The sequence below is a fragment of the Dama dama genome, chromosome 4 (genome assembly GCF_033118175.1).
Source record: "Dama dama isolate Ldn47 chromosome 4, ASM3311817v1, whole genome shotgun sequence".
Taxonomy (NCBI): domain Eukaryota; kingdom Metazoa; phylum Chordata; class Mammalia; order Artiodactyla; family Cervidae; genus Dama; species Dama dama.
Window position 1 is genome coordinate 60,844,910 of NC_083684.1, and position 17,249 is coordinate 60,862,158.

The window sequence follows — 17,249 nt, forward strand, 5'->3', positions numbered from 1 at the left end:
TGGCTGGCAGATTCTTTACCAATGAGCCATCTGGGAAGCCCTAGTATACAATATAATACTAATAACAGTCACATACACCTGTGAGTTAAATGGTCCTGTGACCAAGGGGAAGGAGGTGGACACAGACTTAGACAGGTTATGTGCGTTGCCTGAGGTCAGATCTGTGTCTTCCTGACCCCCCCACCCTCGAGCCCCTGCAGCCTGTGCCCAGGATGAGGACACCTGAATGATGCCTGGGGAGGGGTTATCCCCACAGCAAGGGGGGGTTCAGGGTGCAGACTGCAGGGCCACACTGCCTGGGTTCAAACCCCAGCTCTGCCCTCTGCAGCTGTGTGATATCAGCCTAGTGATGTTGCCTCTCTGAGCCTATACTTCCTCATCTGTAACTCGGGAATAGCAATGTCAGGTGGCCTCCTAGGGTTGTTGAGGGGATAAACGAATTAAGGCTCATAATGGAGTGAGGAGTGTCAGGTCAGGGAGCACTTGGAGCGCTATTTTTATTTCTTCAACACATATTTACTTATTTGGCTGCACCCAGGTCTTAGTTGCGGCATGTGGGATCTAGTTCCCTGACCAAGGGTCAAACCCGGGCCCCCTGCATTGGGAGCACAGTCTTAGCCACTGGACCACCAGGGAAGTCCCTGCAACAAAAATATTGATGGATGGCTTCCAAGTTCTGATACACTTCTCCTCCACCAGGCTATGTAGGGCCTTGAGCTCTGCGCCAACCTGAGATGAACAGGAATGAGAGACTGAAGGCCGAGAGACTGGGGAGGAGGCTGGGCTGAGGGTCCGAGGGTAAGGAGGAGAGCTGAGCTGGCCCGGGGTGGTGGGGGCTGAGAGGAAGAGCCAGGGCCTGAGGGGCTGGGAGGTCGGAGGTGGAGGAAGGAGGGTCACCAGGTCGGGCCATTCGTAGTCTTGTGTCCTGGGGTCTCCCTAGCAGGGCAGTCCAGGCCTTTTATTTCTTTTTTTTTTTAAGCTTTTATTTATTTTATTTAATTTATTTGACTGTGCTGGGTCTTTGTTGTGGCATGTGGGATCTAGTTCTCCGATCAGGGATCGAACCTGGGGCCCCCTGCGTTGGGAGTGTGGAGTCTTAGCCACCGGACCCCCAGGGAAGTCCCAGGCCAGGCCCCTTTGAGGAGGCTAATTACGACCTTGGCCCACTGCCCATCACGTGAGCTGTCTGCTGTGCCTCCTGCTGCAGGCCTCTGCCCCCAGCCCAGTTGTCATCTTCATTCCTTGGCTCCAGCCGAGCGATCACTGCGTGCCACCAGGCCCTGGAGCTGACCTGGAAACCAACTGGGCTCAGAACCCAGGGAGAGGCAAGGTCACCCCGGGGCCAGATTTAATCTACCAGGTGGGGAGAGAAGACTGGGCGCAGAGCACCCGTCTGGGACACACAGTAAGATTCAGCCAAGCAGGACTCCAGATCCCCGGCCCTCCACTCCCCCAACCCCAGCCGGGCCACCATGCTCAAGTGCAGGGACCGGCAGGGAGACAGCATTCCTGGCGGGAGGAACACAGATACAGAGGCCAGAGGCTGGAATAGTGCTCGGTGCGTTGGGATCCGGAACGGAACTGTCTGCGGGGCTCAAGGTCACATCTCAGCTCTGTTTGGTGCTTGCTAAGTGGCCTTGGTCACATGGTTCCCTCTCCCTCAACCTCCATTTTCTCACCTGTAGCCTCGTGACATACGGGAAGGTCCCAGCTCGCCCCCATCACGCCTCGATTGTTTATTGAATATTGATGCTCATTTATTGAGTAGCTGGTTGTTCTGGGCTCAAAGGGCGCAACGGTGAGGTTTGGACACTGTTAACCTGGAATGAGGCCGGGCTTTGGGAGTTTCTGACGTCTCCCCGGGGGAATCTAAAAATGCTGGGGAACGAGAACCCTGGAGGGACATGAACGGATGTAACAATTGCTCTTTAACTTTCCTTAACTTTTTTTCCAGGTGACCCCCTTCATTCACTCACACGTTCACGCATTCATTCATTCACTCGTGTATTCATCACATATTCATTCCTTCATACATTCATTCATCTGCATTCATTCACACATTCATTCATTCAGTCAGTCAAATACTGGTTAGGCACCAACAATGTATTAGCACTGTGGATTCCTCCCTGGCTTCCTGGGGTGGGACTTAGTCCCCCAATTTGAAGATTGTGCTGAAGGGGATGGTTTGAGTGAAAGTCGCTCAGTCGTGTCTGATTCTTTATGACCCCATGGACTATACAGCCCATGGAATTCTCCAGGCCAGAATACTGGAGTGGGTAGGCTTTCCCTTCTCCAGGGATCTTCCCAACCCAGGGATTGAACCCAGGTCTCCCGCATTGCATGTGGATTCTTTACCAGCTGAGCCACAAGGGAAGCCCAGGGGATGGTGGGACACCCTCATATTTATGCATGTATGCATTCAGTGACTATTTCAGGGACTCCTGAAGGGCACAGGATCTTTTCCTCGTTGACAACTCCATTTTCCTCTTCCATAAGCTGGGGGAGGACATTTCTTCTTTACGGAGCTGTTGGTGAGATCAAAGTCTAAAATAGAACTGAACGCTAAAGGGAGCTTCAGTGTCTTGAGCATCAGTCAGGAGTCAGGGACTTAACATATATTATCCCTTTTAATCTTTAGGTAGGATTAAAACCCTGAGGTTGAGATTACTGTTATCTTCACGTGTCAGACGAGGAAACTGAGGCTCAGAGAGGTGAGATCTGCTGCCCAGGGCCCAGAGAGAACACAGGGGACCCACGGGAGCCAAGATCCAGGCACTTAGCAGCTAATCTGCCTAGTGACTGATGACCTCACAGTCCCACCTACTGGGTTAAATCTGCCTGACAACTAGTGACATCACTAATTCCTACCCCTGTGCTCAACCTCTGACATCACTGAACAATAAAGTTAATTACAACGTGCTGAGGGCCTACTGTGTGCCAAAGGTTGTGCCAAGTAACCTCTCCTCTGGGCTCACACAACTTCTGGTGTTGCCTCTATTACTGGGTATAATAACAACAATAATTTTAGTCCAGATTTATTGAATGCGGAAGAGTCAAATTCTATCTTGAGTCGACTGCAAGTCAAGTGGTGCATTAAATCCTCCCACTAAAAATTAAGAAACATTTATAAAATTCATACTCCTAAGCCAGGCTCAGTTCTAAGCACTTTTTACATGCTCACAACCATCCTATGAGGTGATGTTTACTTATTATCCCCATTTTATGGATGAAAGAACTGAATCGGAGAGAGGTCAAGTAAGTTACCCATAGCCACACAGCTGGAGGGAGGAAGAATTCAAACTCATGGATTCTGGCTCCAGGGTTTATGCTGTTAACCAAGACACCATGTGACTTCTTCTATCCCCATTTTACAGTTGAGGAAACCAAGGCACAGAGAGATTAAGCACTGGGCCTTACCTCGGCTAGAGAGTGCCAAAGCTCGACTCTGAACCTGAGACGCCCAGCTTCAGAACCACACTTTAAAAAAATATTTGTTCTTAAATATTACTTTATTTTGGCTGCATCGGGTCTTAGCTGTGGTATGAAGGATCTTTGATCTTCGTTGTAGCATGTGGAATCTATAGTTGTGACTTGAGAACTCTTTAGTTGAGTAAGGCATATGGGATCTAGTTCCCTGACCGGGGATTGAAACCAGGCCCCCAGCATTGTAAACTTGGAGTCTTAGCCACTGGACCACCAGGGAAGTCCCTCAGAACCACACACTTATTCACACTTGTCCCACTTTGGATACTAAGAAGCAGGGCTTGCAAAGCCCCTGCCACCACCCCTCTAAGGTAACCAGCCCTTCATTCCCAGTCCCCTCACCAGGGACAAAAGGGGCCTTGGCAAGTAGACCATAGCCCACCTGCCAAATTCCTCCATAGCCTCCTCTGAGCTCCCTGCCCCTTGGGACCCTGCCCTTTGGCACCCCTGGCTGGCTGGGCCAAGCTTTACCTTGGCTCCCCAGAACCCTCCTGGGATCCCACGTTGAGGAAACAATACTCTAGCTTTTGTCTTTCTCTTGCAAGCCTGAGCCTGATTCCAAGCCCTGGAGAAATTCCCCATCCCTCAAATCTTGGAAGCTGGTGGAGGCCTTCAGGAAGGCCACTGGGAGATCCCTGGGCAAGTTGCAGCCTTCAATGGGCCTCAGTTTTCTCATCTGTCAACTGGGCAGATGAGGAAGAACTAACAGAAAAGGCCTGTGTAAGTCAGCTGGGGTTTCAACCTCACTGGGTCCAATACCCACCTCACCTCTTTTTTATTAAAAGCCATTATTTTAGGGACTTGCCTGGCAGTCCAGTGGTTAAAATCCCATGCTTCCACTGCAAAGAGGTGCAGGTTCCATGCCTGGTCAGGAAACTAAGATCCCACATGCCTCGTGAAGAAAATGAAAGTGTTGGTTGCTGAGTCGTGTCTGAACCTTTGTGACCCCATGAACTGTAGCCCACCAGGCTCCTCTGTCCATGGAATTCTCCTGTCAAGAACAGGTTGCCATCCTCTTCTCCAGGGGCTCTTCCCAACCTAAGGATCAAACCGAGGTCTCCTGCATTGCAGGCAGATTCTTTACTGTCTGAGCCATCAGGGAAGCCCATACCAAAAAGTTAAAAACAAAAACCTGAGTCTCCTCCCCTACTCCATACTTCTGATGCCAAGCTCCCTTGGACATGTGATATCGTGATCCGACTTCCATGTCCCTAGCCTTCTTGTCTTTATGCCCAACCAGCGCTCCCAGAAGCAATTCCTGCACCCAACCAGCTCACCATCCCCATTAACCATACACAGACGTGCCAGCCAACCTTGTAAATATCCCACAGAAGTCCAGTGAAATCTCTCCCCAGCTCAGTTTCACCTTAGTCGGGTCCCCCAGTTACCTATCCCTCTCCCACACCACAGACAGGAGACACCAGGGGAGGCTGCCATAGCAAAGAGTCACGGAATTAAACAGACGGCTCTCAAAGAGTCTCACTTTTGGAAATTGTATGTCTACGTATGGCTGTGTGAACACACTGCAGCGTTTTGGGGACAGTGGCTTCAGCCAGGGGCTTGAAGTTTAAGACTGTTCCCGCTTCCTGGCTGACTCCGCATATGGGTTTCTCAGGTCGGCTCTGTGTCTCAGTGGCCACGCAGGAATGGGCAGGGCACCTGACTCCTCTGGCCTGTGTTTATAAAATGGAGGTGGTGACTGAGCATCTTCCTTGAGGGTTGGGAGGAAGACTATATGTAAGGAACGCTCTCAGCCCCACTTTGCAGAGGTGAAGCGCTGTGTGTGTCGCCAGCTGTGTCTTTGGGCAAGTCACTTGACCTCTCTGGGCCTCGATGTCTTCATCCAGAAAATGGGGATACTAACCACTGTCATTTCATATGAATGTTATGAAGTGAAGTGAGCATGTTAGTCACTCAGTTGTGTCTGACTCTTTGGGATCCCATGGACTGTAGCCCGCAAACTTCCTCTGTTCATGGAATTCTCCAGGCAAGAATACTGGGGTGGGTTGCCCTTTTCTTCAGGGCATCTTCCTGACTCAGTGATCAAACCCAGGTCTCCTGCTTTGCAGGCAGATTCTTTACCCTCTGAGCCATCAGGGAAGCCCAGAATTCTTACCAGGTGTTAGTAAATCAGCCTTACTTTGCAGATGAGGAAACGAGGTGCAGAGAAAGTCCTGCTAATGAACGGGGTGTCCCTCGCCCATGTCCTTGGTCGCCCTCTGTCCTCTGCCCAAGATCACCCCTCCACTTTCTGTCGCCATCCGTTCTGGAAGCTTCCGCTGTAAAGCTGGACCCCTGGGCAGACTCCTGGGACCTCGAAGGACGCTCCAACGCAGGTCCCTTGGGTCTTCCCTGGCGGTCCAGTGGTTAAGACTTCGTGCTTCCGCTGGGAGGCGTGGGTTCTATCGCTGGTCGAGAAACTGAGATCCTGCATGACGCGGCACGGCCAAAAAAATAAAAAATTAAATTAAAAAAGGCCGGCTCTCCCAGGGTGACCTCTGTCCTTGCCTCGTCTCCAGCCCTCACGCTGTCTCCCCTACCTTCCTACAGCCAGAATTTGTCAGGCGAATACTTCAGGTACAAAGGCATCCTCTTCCCCGTGGGCCTCTACTCACCTGAGAGCATCAGCATGGTAGAGAACGCCGAAGTACAGGACGATGACATCTTCATCGTCACCTACCCCAAGTCAGGTACCTGCCGGGCCGGGCCGGGACGGGGGGCACTAGGGAGAGTGCTGGGTGAGTGTGGGGCCGAGGGTGAGAGGGTCACACCGAGGACAACGGGGAGAAGAAGGCGGGAGGGGCGGTGGGGTCGGGGACCCGTTTGGTCTGTTCAGAGCCAAGGCTTTGCAATGGCCGGTCCCTCCGCCAGGGGGCACCCTTCCCCGGATTCCTGGGCGCCTCGCTCCCTCCCGGCCCCTAGGCGGGCTCTTAGAGACCTTCCTGGCTAAAACAGCTTCTCCATCCTTGAACTCTCCTCATACTTTTTTCCCTGCCAGACGCTGTAGTATATTTTCAATGGTTGATTTAGTCACCGTCTTCCTCACTAGAACCTGGCTCCACGAGGGTTGATATTTTGGTTTGTCTTGATCATGACTGTGTTGTTTTAAAACGGTGTCTGAAAAAATAAAAAATAAAACGGTGTCTGAAACGCCTTCAATACATATTTGTGAAAGGAAAGGGAGGAAGAGAGGGAGGAAGGAAAGATCTTCATTTTCTCCATTTGGTTACTGAAATGAATTGTCTGCCATGTGCAGAGACACAGCTCTGAACAAAGATTTTTTTTTTTTCAAAATATTTTTGAAGAATTTCAAAATTATATTCACCCTTTTCAACATAGAGTTCTATGAGGATTTTTTGGGTAACGCTTAAAAGAATAATTCACGTACCATACACTTTGTATACTTCCAAATTCACCCGTTGGAAAGTGTACACACTTCTATGGTTGCAGTACATTCACAGAGTTGTGCAAACCATCACTGTAGTCAGTTTTAGAACATTTCCATTACTTACAGGGCTTCCCTGGTGGCTCAGATAGTCAAGAATCCGCCTGTGATGCAGGAGACCGGAGTTCAATCACTGGGTCAGGAAGATCCCCTGAAGAAGAGAATGGCTACCCACTCCAGTATTCTTGCCTGGAGAATTTCATGGGCAGCAGGGCCTAGCGGGCCACAGTCCATGGGGTTGCAAAGAGTCAGACATGACTGAGGGATTCACACATTCACTTCACTTTCAACAAGAAACCCTGTACCCATTAGCCATCACCTCCCAAGCCCCACACCCTCACCCCCAAGGCTTAGGCACCGTTATTCTGCTTTCTTACTCTATGATTTTGCCCATTCTGGACATTTCGTGTAAATAGAATAGTACAATAGCTGGTCTTTTGTGTCTGGCTTTTAGCCTACTTTTTAAAAATAATTTTATTTATTTATTATTTATTTTTGGCTATGCTGAGTCTTCATGGGTGCATGGGCTTTCTCCTGTTGCAGTGCCTGGGCTTCTCATTACGGTGGCCTCTCTTGCTGTGGAGCCGGGGTTCTGGGTTTCACAGGCTTCCATCGCTGCGGCACATGGGCTCAGGAGTTGTGGTTTGCAGGCTCTAGTGCCCAGGCTCAGTAGTTATGATGCACTTTGGGCTTAGTTGCTAAAGCACGTGGGATCTTCCCGGACTAGGCATCGAAACTACGTCTCCTGCATTGGCAGACTCTTTACCGCTGAGTCACCAGGGAAGTTCCAGCATGTTTCTGAGGCTGACACACATCGTTGTCAGTGCTTCATTCCTTTTTGTAGCAGAATAATATTTTGTGATATGAGTGTGCTGCCTGCATGCTCAGTCACTTTAGTTGACTCTTAGCAACACTATGGACTGTAGCCCGCCAGGTTTCCCTGTCCATGGGGTTCTCCAGGCAAGGATGCTGGAATGCATTGCCATTTCCTTCCCTAGCCATCTTCCCAACCCAGGGATCGAACCCGAGTCTTCTGCACTGCTGGTGGATTCTTTTCTGAAGGAGTACACTATTGGGTATACTATGTTCTGCTCATTCATTTATCAGTTGATATAGTCAGTTGGGTTGTTTTCACTCTTTGACTCTTAATAACGCTTGTAGGAACACTGATATACAAATCTGTCTATGGACGTGTTTTCATTTCTCTTGGAGTTCTATGAATTTTGATAGACAATCACAGGAAACACTACAATTGAGATGTAGACTAGTTCAGGGACTTTCCTGGCGCCCTGAGTGGTTAGGACTCGGTGCTTTCGCTGCCCTCAAAAATCCCTTCACACCCTTTTGTGGTCAGCTCTTTCCTCACCCCATTCCTCAGCAACCAGTCATCCGTTTGCTGCCCCTATAGTTTTGCCTTTCCCCAAATGTCACATACATGGAGTCATACTCTATGCAACTTTTGAGACTGACGTCTTTCACTGAGTAATGTATTTTATTTTTTTCTTAATTTATTTTTAATGGAAGGATAATTACAATATTGTGTTGGCTTCTGCCATACATCAACATGGATCAGACATAGGCATGTGTATGTCCCGTCCCTCCTGAGTCTCTCTCCCACCTCCCACCCCATCCCACCCCTCTAGGTGGTCACAGAGCCCCGGGTTGAGTTCCCTGAATCAGACAGCAAATCCCACTGGCTCTCTGTTTTACGTATGTTAGTGCATATGTTTCCATGCTACTCTCTCTGTTTGTCCCACCCTCTCCTTCCTACACCTCCCCCCAGTAATGCATTTTAGATTCATCCAGTTTTTGTATTTTTTATTGCTGGGGAGTACTCCAGAAAATGGACAGACCATGGTGGTTTTATACATTCATCCGCTGAAGGACACTTGGGTTGTTTCCAGGTTGGCTTGAGTATGACGAATACAACTGCCATAATCCATTTCATACAGGTCTCTGCATGGAAATACTTCTCCACTTATCTTGGGTAAATACTTAGTGGTGGAATTGTTGAGTTTATGGAAGTACATATGCTTACCTTGAGAAACTGCCAACCTGGTTCCAAAGTGGAAACCATCTTGTACTTTTGGGTAACTTGGTTTATCCTCTTGCATTCTCACCCGCAAGATCGGTGGGCTCCAGATGCTCTGCTTCCTTGTCAACACTTGGTATTGTCAGGGTCTTTTTTAAAGCCATACTTTTTTTTTCTTTTTTAAATTTTTTTGGTCACACCACAGGGAATGTGGGATCCTAGTTCCCCAACCAGGTAGATCCCATGCTACCTGCAGTGGAAGCAGGAGTCTTAACCTCTGGACCATCAGGAAAGCCCCTGCAAAATCATTCTAACAGATGTGCTCTAGTATTTCACTGTGGCTTGTATTTGCATGTCTCTGCTGGCTAATGAAGCTGAGCATTTTTCCAGAGGCTTACAAGCCACCATATATCTTTTTTTTTTTTTTTTGACAGCACTGGTCTTCCTCGCTTTTTGTGCAGGCTTTCTCTAGTTGCAGCAAGTGAAGGCTACTTTTCGCTGTGGGGCTCGGGCTTCTCATTGCAGTGGCTCCTCTTGTTGCAGAGCACAGGCTCCAGGTGCGTGGGCTTCGGTAGCTGCGGCACTTGAGCTCAGTAGTTGTGGCGTGTGGGTTCTAGGGTGCTCAGGCTTCAATAGGCGTGGCATACAAGCTGAGAAACTTTGGCTCGTGGCCCTAGAGCACGCAGGCTTCATTACTCGTGGAACCAGGGCTGAGTAATAGTGGTGAGCGGGCTTAGCGGCTCTGAGGCACGTGGGACCTTCCCAGACCAGGGATCGAACTTGTGTCCCCTGCATTGGCATGTGGGTTCTTAACCACTGGACCATCCAGGAAGTCCACCGTTATATACCTTTTTCAGCAATGTGTCTGCTCAGATTTTTTTTTTTTTTTACTCTTTTTAATTGGTTGCTTTTCTAACTATTGAGTTTTGAGAGCTCTTTATGTAATCTGAGTATACATCCTTTATCAGATATGCTTTTTGCAGGCATTTTCTCTGAGTCTGTGGCTTGTCTTTTCATTTTCTCTTCAGTGTCTTCTCAGAGCAAAAGTTTAAATTTTGATGAGCTCCCATTGTCGATTTGTTCTTTAATGGATCAGACTTTTGAGGTCATAGCTAAGGAGACTTTTCCTAAACCAAGGTCATAAAGATGGCTTTTTTGTCTTCTAGAAGTTTTACAGTTTTAGAGTTTACACTAAAGTCTAAAATTCATTTTAAGATAATTTTTACATATAGTATGAGGTATGGATCAAGGTTCTTTGTTTGTATATGATGTCTAGTTATTCTAGATATTTTTTAAAGCTTAAAATATCTTAATTTCTCTCAGAAAGTCATGTGCTCATAGTTCAAAATTAAAGAGGTACAGAAGATTTCTCTCCTCCCAAGTCACCAACAGTCCCTGTGTATCTTTTCAGAATTTTATGTGCAAGCAAAAATGTACATTTTTTGTTACTTTTTCCCCACAAAAGTTAACAAATGATACACATCATTCTGCTTCATTTTTTTTTTTTGTGGTTTTGCCTTCTTTTTCCCTGTATTTTGACATCCTCCCATCTTAGAACCGTAAGCAAAGAGCTTCCTGGGGAAGTTCTTGTTTTTAACAGTTGGATTGTTTTTACAGTTCGATAACATTGGATGTACAAGAATCCTTGTTTAACTTGTTTAACTAGTTCCTTATTGATTCGCATTTCCTGGTTTCCGATCTTGTGTGTTTATACACAGTGTAAACTTTATACACACTGCTGCATCTTTCTGCGCATTGCGCTGCTGGCCTCTGTCCATCACAAGAGCCATCTGGGGGACTTCCCTGGTAGTACAGTGGTTAGGAATCCGCCTGCCAATGCAGGGGACACGGGTTCGATCCCTGGTCCAGGAAGATCACACCTGCCAGGGAGCAACTAAGCCTGTGGGCCACAACTACTGAAGCCCACGTGCCTAGAGCCCCTGCTCTGCAACAAGAGAAGCCATCTCAGTGAGAAGCCCTTACACCACAAGGAAGACCCAGCTCAACTGAATAAATAAATATTTAAAAAAAAAAAAAAAAAAAAGCCTTCTGGAAGAAGCTCAGGAGAAGCAGGAAGAGAAACCACATCCTTCTGCAGGGTTCCTCCAGCGCCCTCTATTGACCAAGCGTCACATTGCGGCAGGTGGCCAACGAGATCTGAGCATACTCTCCAGCTCCAACATCCAGACACAGGAAACCAGGAATGGGTTCGGAGCTGAGAGAATACCCTGGGAACCCGCACAGGGTACTGTTAGAATCCAGGACAATGTAATACTAAGGCCAAGTGACCGTTCATATTATTGTTATTTCTCATGTGACCTGCCGGCAGTCTGATGGAACCCAGACTTGTGAACCGGGTCATGAATGAGATCCTCTTCCTGCTGCGTCATGTTTGTGGAGCTATGGCTAAGTTGGTTAAGAATCCGCCTGCAATGCAGGAGACCTGGGTTCAATCCCTGCATCAGGATGATCCCCTGAAGAAGGAAATGGCAACCCACTCCAGTATTCTTACCTGGGAAATCCCATGTTCAGAGGAGCCTGGCAGGCTACAGTCCATGGTGTTCCAAGAGTCCGACACGACTAAGTGACTAAACCACCACCAAAGAAATCAAGGGCTTATTCCCAAGAAGGGGCGGTGAAAAGTGCGGAGATTTTCAGTCCAGCCACCTGAATTCAGTTCCAGCTTCCTCTGTGTATTAATGGAGTGCTTCAGAATCTCATGAAGCTGTCCCAGTAGAAATTTATTTCTCGGGAATTCCCTGACAGCCCAGTGGTTAGGATTCTATGCCTTCATTGCCCGGGCCCTGGTCTCAATGCCTGGTCAGGGAACAAAGATCCCACAAGCCATGCGGTGAGGCAAGGAAAAAAAAAAAGAGAAGAAATTTATTTCTCATCCCTGTAAATTCTAACTGATCTCAGGTGGCCTCAGCCTGCAACGGCTTGGAGCCGGGCTTGGGTTCCCAGCCAGAGAGTGGCTGGGCCGAGGCGGTGAGAGCACCAGATCCCAGCCACTAGACCAGTGGGCAATGACAAGGGTCCTGGTCCTCTGGCTTTGCAGAAAAGAATTTCCACCAAAAGGACAGTCATGATGCAAATCAAGTTATTTATTAAGAGGAAAAGGTACGTGGGCTGACTCAGGGGGAGAGTTACTGAGTTGCACCTTTGTGGCAGTTTGAATTACTTTTATGGGGCATCTTGCTGGTTTCCTTTGGCCAATCATTTTTATTTGCCTGGTTCACAGTCTGTATTTGGTATATCTCAGGATCTTCCCATGTGTCCACACGCAACTCTTAGCCAAGATGAATTTTACCGGAAGGGGTCTGGGTAGAACATCTCTTGGCATCATTCCCCTTTGAACTCCAAGGATCCTTTCTGCGCAAGTGTGGCTGGGCAGGTCTTCTGATTTCAAGAATGAAAACTATGTGGTCTAGACAGGACCCAGCATCCTCCCTTAACTGTCCTGCTATTCTCTTCTTGGAGTTTTGGTCCATAGGGAATGAATCCACCCTGGGGGTGGAGGTGGGGGTGGGGGCATTTGCCTCCTGCACAACCAGTGACCCACACAACCAGTGTGGGATGGATGGAGGGAAGAGGGGGTTATCCATGCAGCTTCTGGCATCCTCGCTTCTTCTGCTTTATGGCTCTGCCATCCCCAGGAGCCCCAGTTTCCACTGGCATCTCTGCATCCAGCCAGCAGGGGGGAAGTGAAAGTGTTAGTCGCTCAGTCGTGTCCGACACTTTGCGACCCCCTGGACTCTAGCCCGCCAGACTCCTCTGTCCATGGAATTCTACAGGCAAGAATACTGGAGTGGGTTGCCATTTCCTCCCCCAGGAGATCTTCTCAACCCAGGGATTGAACCTGGGTCTCCTGCATTGCAGGTAGATTCTCTACCGTCTGAGCCACCAGGGAAGCCCTACCTCTGATTAACTTGCCCAGTTTTTCCCGACAGGGACCAACTGGATGATTGAGATCCTGAGCTTAATCCTAAAGGACGGGGACCCCTCCTGGGTCCACTCAGTGCCCATCTGGAAGCGGTCGCCCTGGTGTGAAGCCATCATAGGTGCCTTCAGCCTCCCCAACCAGCCCAGCCCCCGCCTCATGAGCTCCCACCTCCCCATCCAGCTCTTCGCCAAGGCCTTCTTCAACTCCAAGGCCAAGGTACAGGAGGAGGGAGGGGTGTGTGTGTCGGGGGGTCGGGGGGTGGAGCATAACTCTCTGGTGAACTCAGCATATATTGATTAAGCAGCTACGATGTGCCTGGTCCTGATCTAGAAGAGCAGCAAATACATGCGCAGGAACACCAGCCTTGTGAGCCCACACTCTAAAGGGGGCAGGCCAAGAACAGATGGAATAGATAAGGAAAATACTGGGGCTTCCCTGGCGGTCCAGTGGTTAGGATTCTATGCTTCCATTGCAGGAGGCATGGGTTTGATCTCTGGTTGGGGGACTAAGATCCTGGATCCCAAATAAATTTATATAAGCATCCTTTTAAAAATAAGGAAAATAGTTAATACATCCAAGATGATAAATTCACATCAAGAAGGAGGAGACGGCGGGGGTTGGGGTTAGAGGTAAGGGTTGCAATTCTAAATAGGGGAGGGGTCAAAGGAGGTCTCAGCAAGACGATGCCATTTGAGTAAAGACTCGAGATGTGAGGGGAGGAGCCACAGGGGTGTCGGGAATGGTGGAAGAATGTTCCAGGCAGCGGCATGAGCAGGTGCAAAGGCCCTGGGGTGGGTGGGGCAGGCCTGAGGTCCAGCCAGGAGGACTGTGTGGTTGGATCTAAGTGAGCAAGGGGGAGCGGAGTAGAGATGAGGTCAGGGATTTGACAAGGGCCACAATGTGCAAGGGCCGCACGGGCTTTGGTGGGGAGTTTGCTTGTGTCTGATGGGGACAGGAGCCAGGGGAGGACCCTGAGCCAAGGAGAAACAGGGACCAACTTAGGTTTTCCCGGGCACCCTCTGGCTGCAAGGCAGGGAACAGATGCTCAGGGCGAGGGCAGAAGCCGAGCACCAGGGAAGGTGACAGACCAGGTGTGAGGTGGCCGTGGAGGCAAACAGGGTGGTGGCCGTGGAGGTGAAGACCAAAGGGCTGGGTTTGGAATGTATTCTGAAACTGGAACCAGGAAGATTTGCTGGCAGGTTGGATGTGAGTGTGAGAGGAGCATGAGTCAAGGGTGACGGCACGTCCAGTAAGGAACTGGGAGGATGGGGCTGCCATGAACTGAGAAGGGGAGGAGAGGTTTGGGGGGATGAAGTGGGGCTCTGCTCTGACCCAAGTGGAGGATGCCAGTGGACAGTGAGAGAGATGAAGCTGGGCTTGACAGGAGTGATGTGTGCTGGGCACATCTATTTGCAACCTGTCGAGATGCGTGTGTACATAAATAGAGACAGAGAGAAACAGAGAGACAGAGGCAGACAAAGATAAAGAAATAGAGATAGAGAGAGGAATTAAAGCCAGGAGACTGCTGGGATCACCAAGGAAGGAAGTGAGTGTGGCAGAGAAGTGGTGGGGATTGCAATCCAGGGGTCCCCAAGACTGCTTTCAGGCTCAGTGACTCACTGTAAAGACTCATAGAGCTCAGCAAAGCTGTTATGATCACAGTTATAGCTTATTACAGTGAGAGGATGGGCTTCCGCAGTGACTCAGCGGTAAAGAATCTGCCTGCAATGCCGGAGCCACGAGAGACACAGGTTCGATCCCTGGATTGGGACAATCCCCTGGAGGAGGAAATGGCAACCCACTCCAGTATTCTTGCCTGGAGAATCCCCACGGACAGAGGAGCCTGGCAGGCTACAGTCCATAGCGTTGCAAAAAGTCAGACACGACTGAAGTGACTTAGCACAGAGAAAGGATAGAAATTAAAGTTGGTGAAGGGAAGAGGTGCCTGGGGGCGCATCCACAAGAGACCAGGCACCAGCTTTGATGAGGTCTGTCCCAGTGGAGCTGTATGGACAGTGCGCGGTCCTCCGACAAAGGCGTGAAACAACACGCATGGAATGTCACCCAGCAGGGACGCTGCCCTGAGCCTCGGCATCCAGGGTTTTTTTTTTCCTGAGAAACAGATAATCTTTAATTTCTGTAAACTAGGTTCATAAAAAATACCTTAGTAAGAACAAACCACCATAGGGAAGATTTATTTTTAAACAGACTATTATGGAATTTGTTCATGGATAGCATGTGTGTGTCCATGAATGTTCTATGTTTTTAAATTTAAGTAGCTTGTGATACATAAATCTCTGCAGTACTATAGTTTAAAACTGACATCTCCTGGTTGTTTTTCAGTTTAAAGATAAGACCAAAATCAAAAAACCTGAAAGAATCAAAGAATATAGCTATAATTCTTAAGTAGTATCAACAAAGCCAGTGTTATTCTTATGCATATTAATGGACTATACTGAAACAAGGTAAAATCTAATAGTCTTGTTCTGTCCTTACTTTGAAATGTTGCCACTGAAATCAATTATAGATGTTTATTCTGAAAGATGCTACTATAAAGGTTGCAGGCTCAAAACTACTCAAAGTTAAATTTCTGGAATAACTAGGAAATAGGCTGATTTGGAACCCGTGCATAGTTTTATACTATTAATTAGTAACATTTTTTTAAAGACCTAGAAAGCTGTTGCTTTCATATAAATAAGTTTTAAAACCAATTCCCTTGAGTACTCTCAATTATCACATAAAGCAATGACCCAAATAATTTCAAATGATCACAGATATTTAGGCGACAATTCTCATGTGTTAGTACTTTTAATGTTGTGCACATCAAATTATAAGAAAAAGACAACTATAACAAGACACAGCCCCTCTACTTCCATGAACAGCACACAGCATTATAGTAAGCCAAGTTGATATTCAACCATCAAATGCGGTTCTCCCATTAGTTCATTTTGTGATGGGTCATTAAGAATATCTTCAAATCCAGTAGTCTCATCGTTCCCCCTCAAAATATCCAGTGAAAGGTTTGAGCTTGGAAGAAACGGAAGACGCTGCTGCACTGCCTTGAATTCCATCTGCAGTTTTAGTGGTGCAAAAAGACCCTGGATGTTTCTCAGTGTGGAGAAGTTCATCTTATCTTGGCTGAGCCAGTAATTTTTTTCTGATAATTCAAGAGGATGACTGGGCAGAAGTTCATTTTTCACACAAGAGAAATGTTTTTGAGGAAGATCATGACTTTCAAAAGGTCCACTTGCTGACAGCTCAGTAACTGGAATACTGTCCTTTAGCTGAGATCCAAGTCCTCTGGCATTCATCTTGGACTTGCTCGGCGTACAGACGCTCTCCCCTTGACGGTCAGCTGGCCCATCCAGGGTTTTTGTTGGAGGCTGGCCACGTAGGTGTGACTGTCCACCTGCGTGGCTAACCTTGGTCTTGAGAGAGGACATATCTGATGGGGCTGGAGTAAGGCTAGGAGCAGAACATCAAGCTGGCAAACAGATTGGAACCGGGTCATCAGGACCTTGAATGCCAGGCCCAGGGGCTGGGGCTCCGCCTTGGGGCGGAGGGCCAAGGAGGGCACAGTCAGGTGTGGGTGTAGAAAGAGCCTCTGGGGCCGTGTGGAGGCTGGGGCCTCGGCCGTGGGAATCGGAAGCAGGGTGGCTGCCTTTCTCTCTTGGTCATCGCCCCTCACCATGATCTCCACCACCCGCCCCATGCGCCTGTCTCCTTCACTCTTTATTTCTTGAAGCCAAACTGCCCCTCTACCTGATATCGAAACAGTCCCTCTCTTTTCCCAGAGTGTGGCTGGAGGGTGCCCTCCCCCGCTGTGGACCAAGGCAAACTGATCTGAACCCCGATTAGCTGGGAAGTCCCTCCATAAGTCTACCCTGAGTCTGTCCTGCTGCAGAGATCTGAAGAGAGAGGGCTGGAGGGCAGGAAACCTCAGGGGCTGACACCCTCTCCCCTCTACCCCCACCCCCACACAGGTGATCTACATGGGCCGGAACCCCCGGGACGTGGTGGTCTCGCTCTATCACTACTCCAAGATCGCCAGGCAGTTGAAGGACCCTGGCACGCCCGACCAGTTCCTGGAGAACTTCCTCAAAGGCGAAGGTGAGGACTGGGGTGAGGTTGGGGGGTTGGTGAGCCCCAAGGAGGCCCAGATGGGAGGAGGGCCAAGAAGGAAGTTTGGAGAGACAGTGAGGCAGAGACGGGGTGGGGGAGGTGGTGGGGGCTCGGAGGGAGGCCTCCAGCTCTGACGGGCCAAGCCTGGGGCCATGGGGAGTTGGTTGGGCTCCTCCGAGCCCCAGAGGGGCTGGCCCAGCTCCCCGTCCCTCACCCTCCTGTCT

The 17,249-nt window shown here is 49.1% G+C and overlaps 2 protein-coding genes across 2 annotated transcripts in view; one reads left to right on the forward strand and one right to left on the reverse strand.

Annotated features, from left to right (window-relative positions):
* Positions 1–17,249, forward strand: part of SULT2B1 (sulfotransferase family 2B member 1) — a 36,809-nt gene that overhangs the window by 13,876 nt on the left and 5,684 nt on the right. Inside the window, exons 2-4 of the mRNA XM_061139745.1 lie at positions 6,034–6,173; positions 12,911–13,119; positions 16,887–17,013. Of these exons, the coding sequence (XP_060995728.1) occupies positions 6,034–6,173; positions 12,911–13,119; positions 16,887–17,013 (476 nt within the window). The remainder of the gene's footprint in view (positions 1–6,033; positions 6,174–12,910; positions 13,120–16,886; positions 17,014–17,249) is intronic.
* On the reverse strand, positions 13,165–16,880 carry LOC133054608 (proteasome maturation protein-like). The gene has a single exon (XM_061139747.1). It carries the CDS (start codon positions 16,344–16,346, stop codon positions 15,795–15,797), a length of 552 nt encoding a protein of 183 aa, XP_060995730.1. The 5' UTR covers positions 16,347–16,880; the 3' UTR covers positions 13,165–15,794.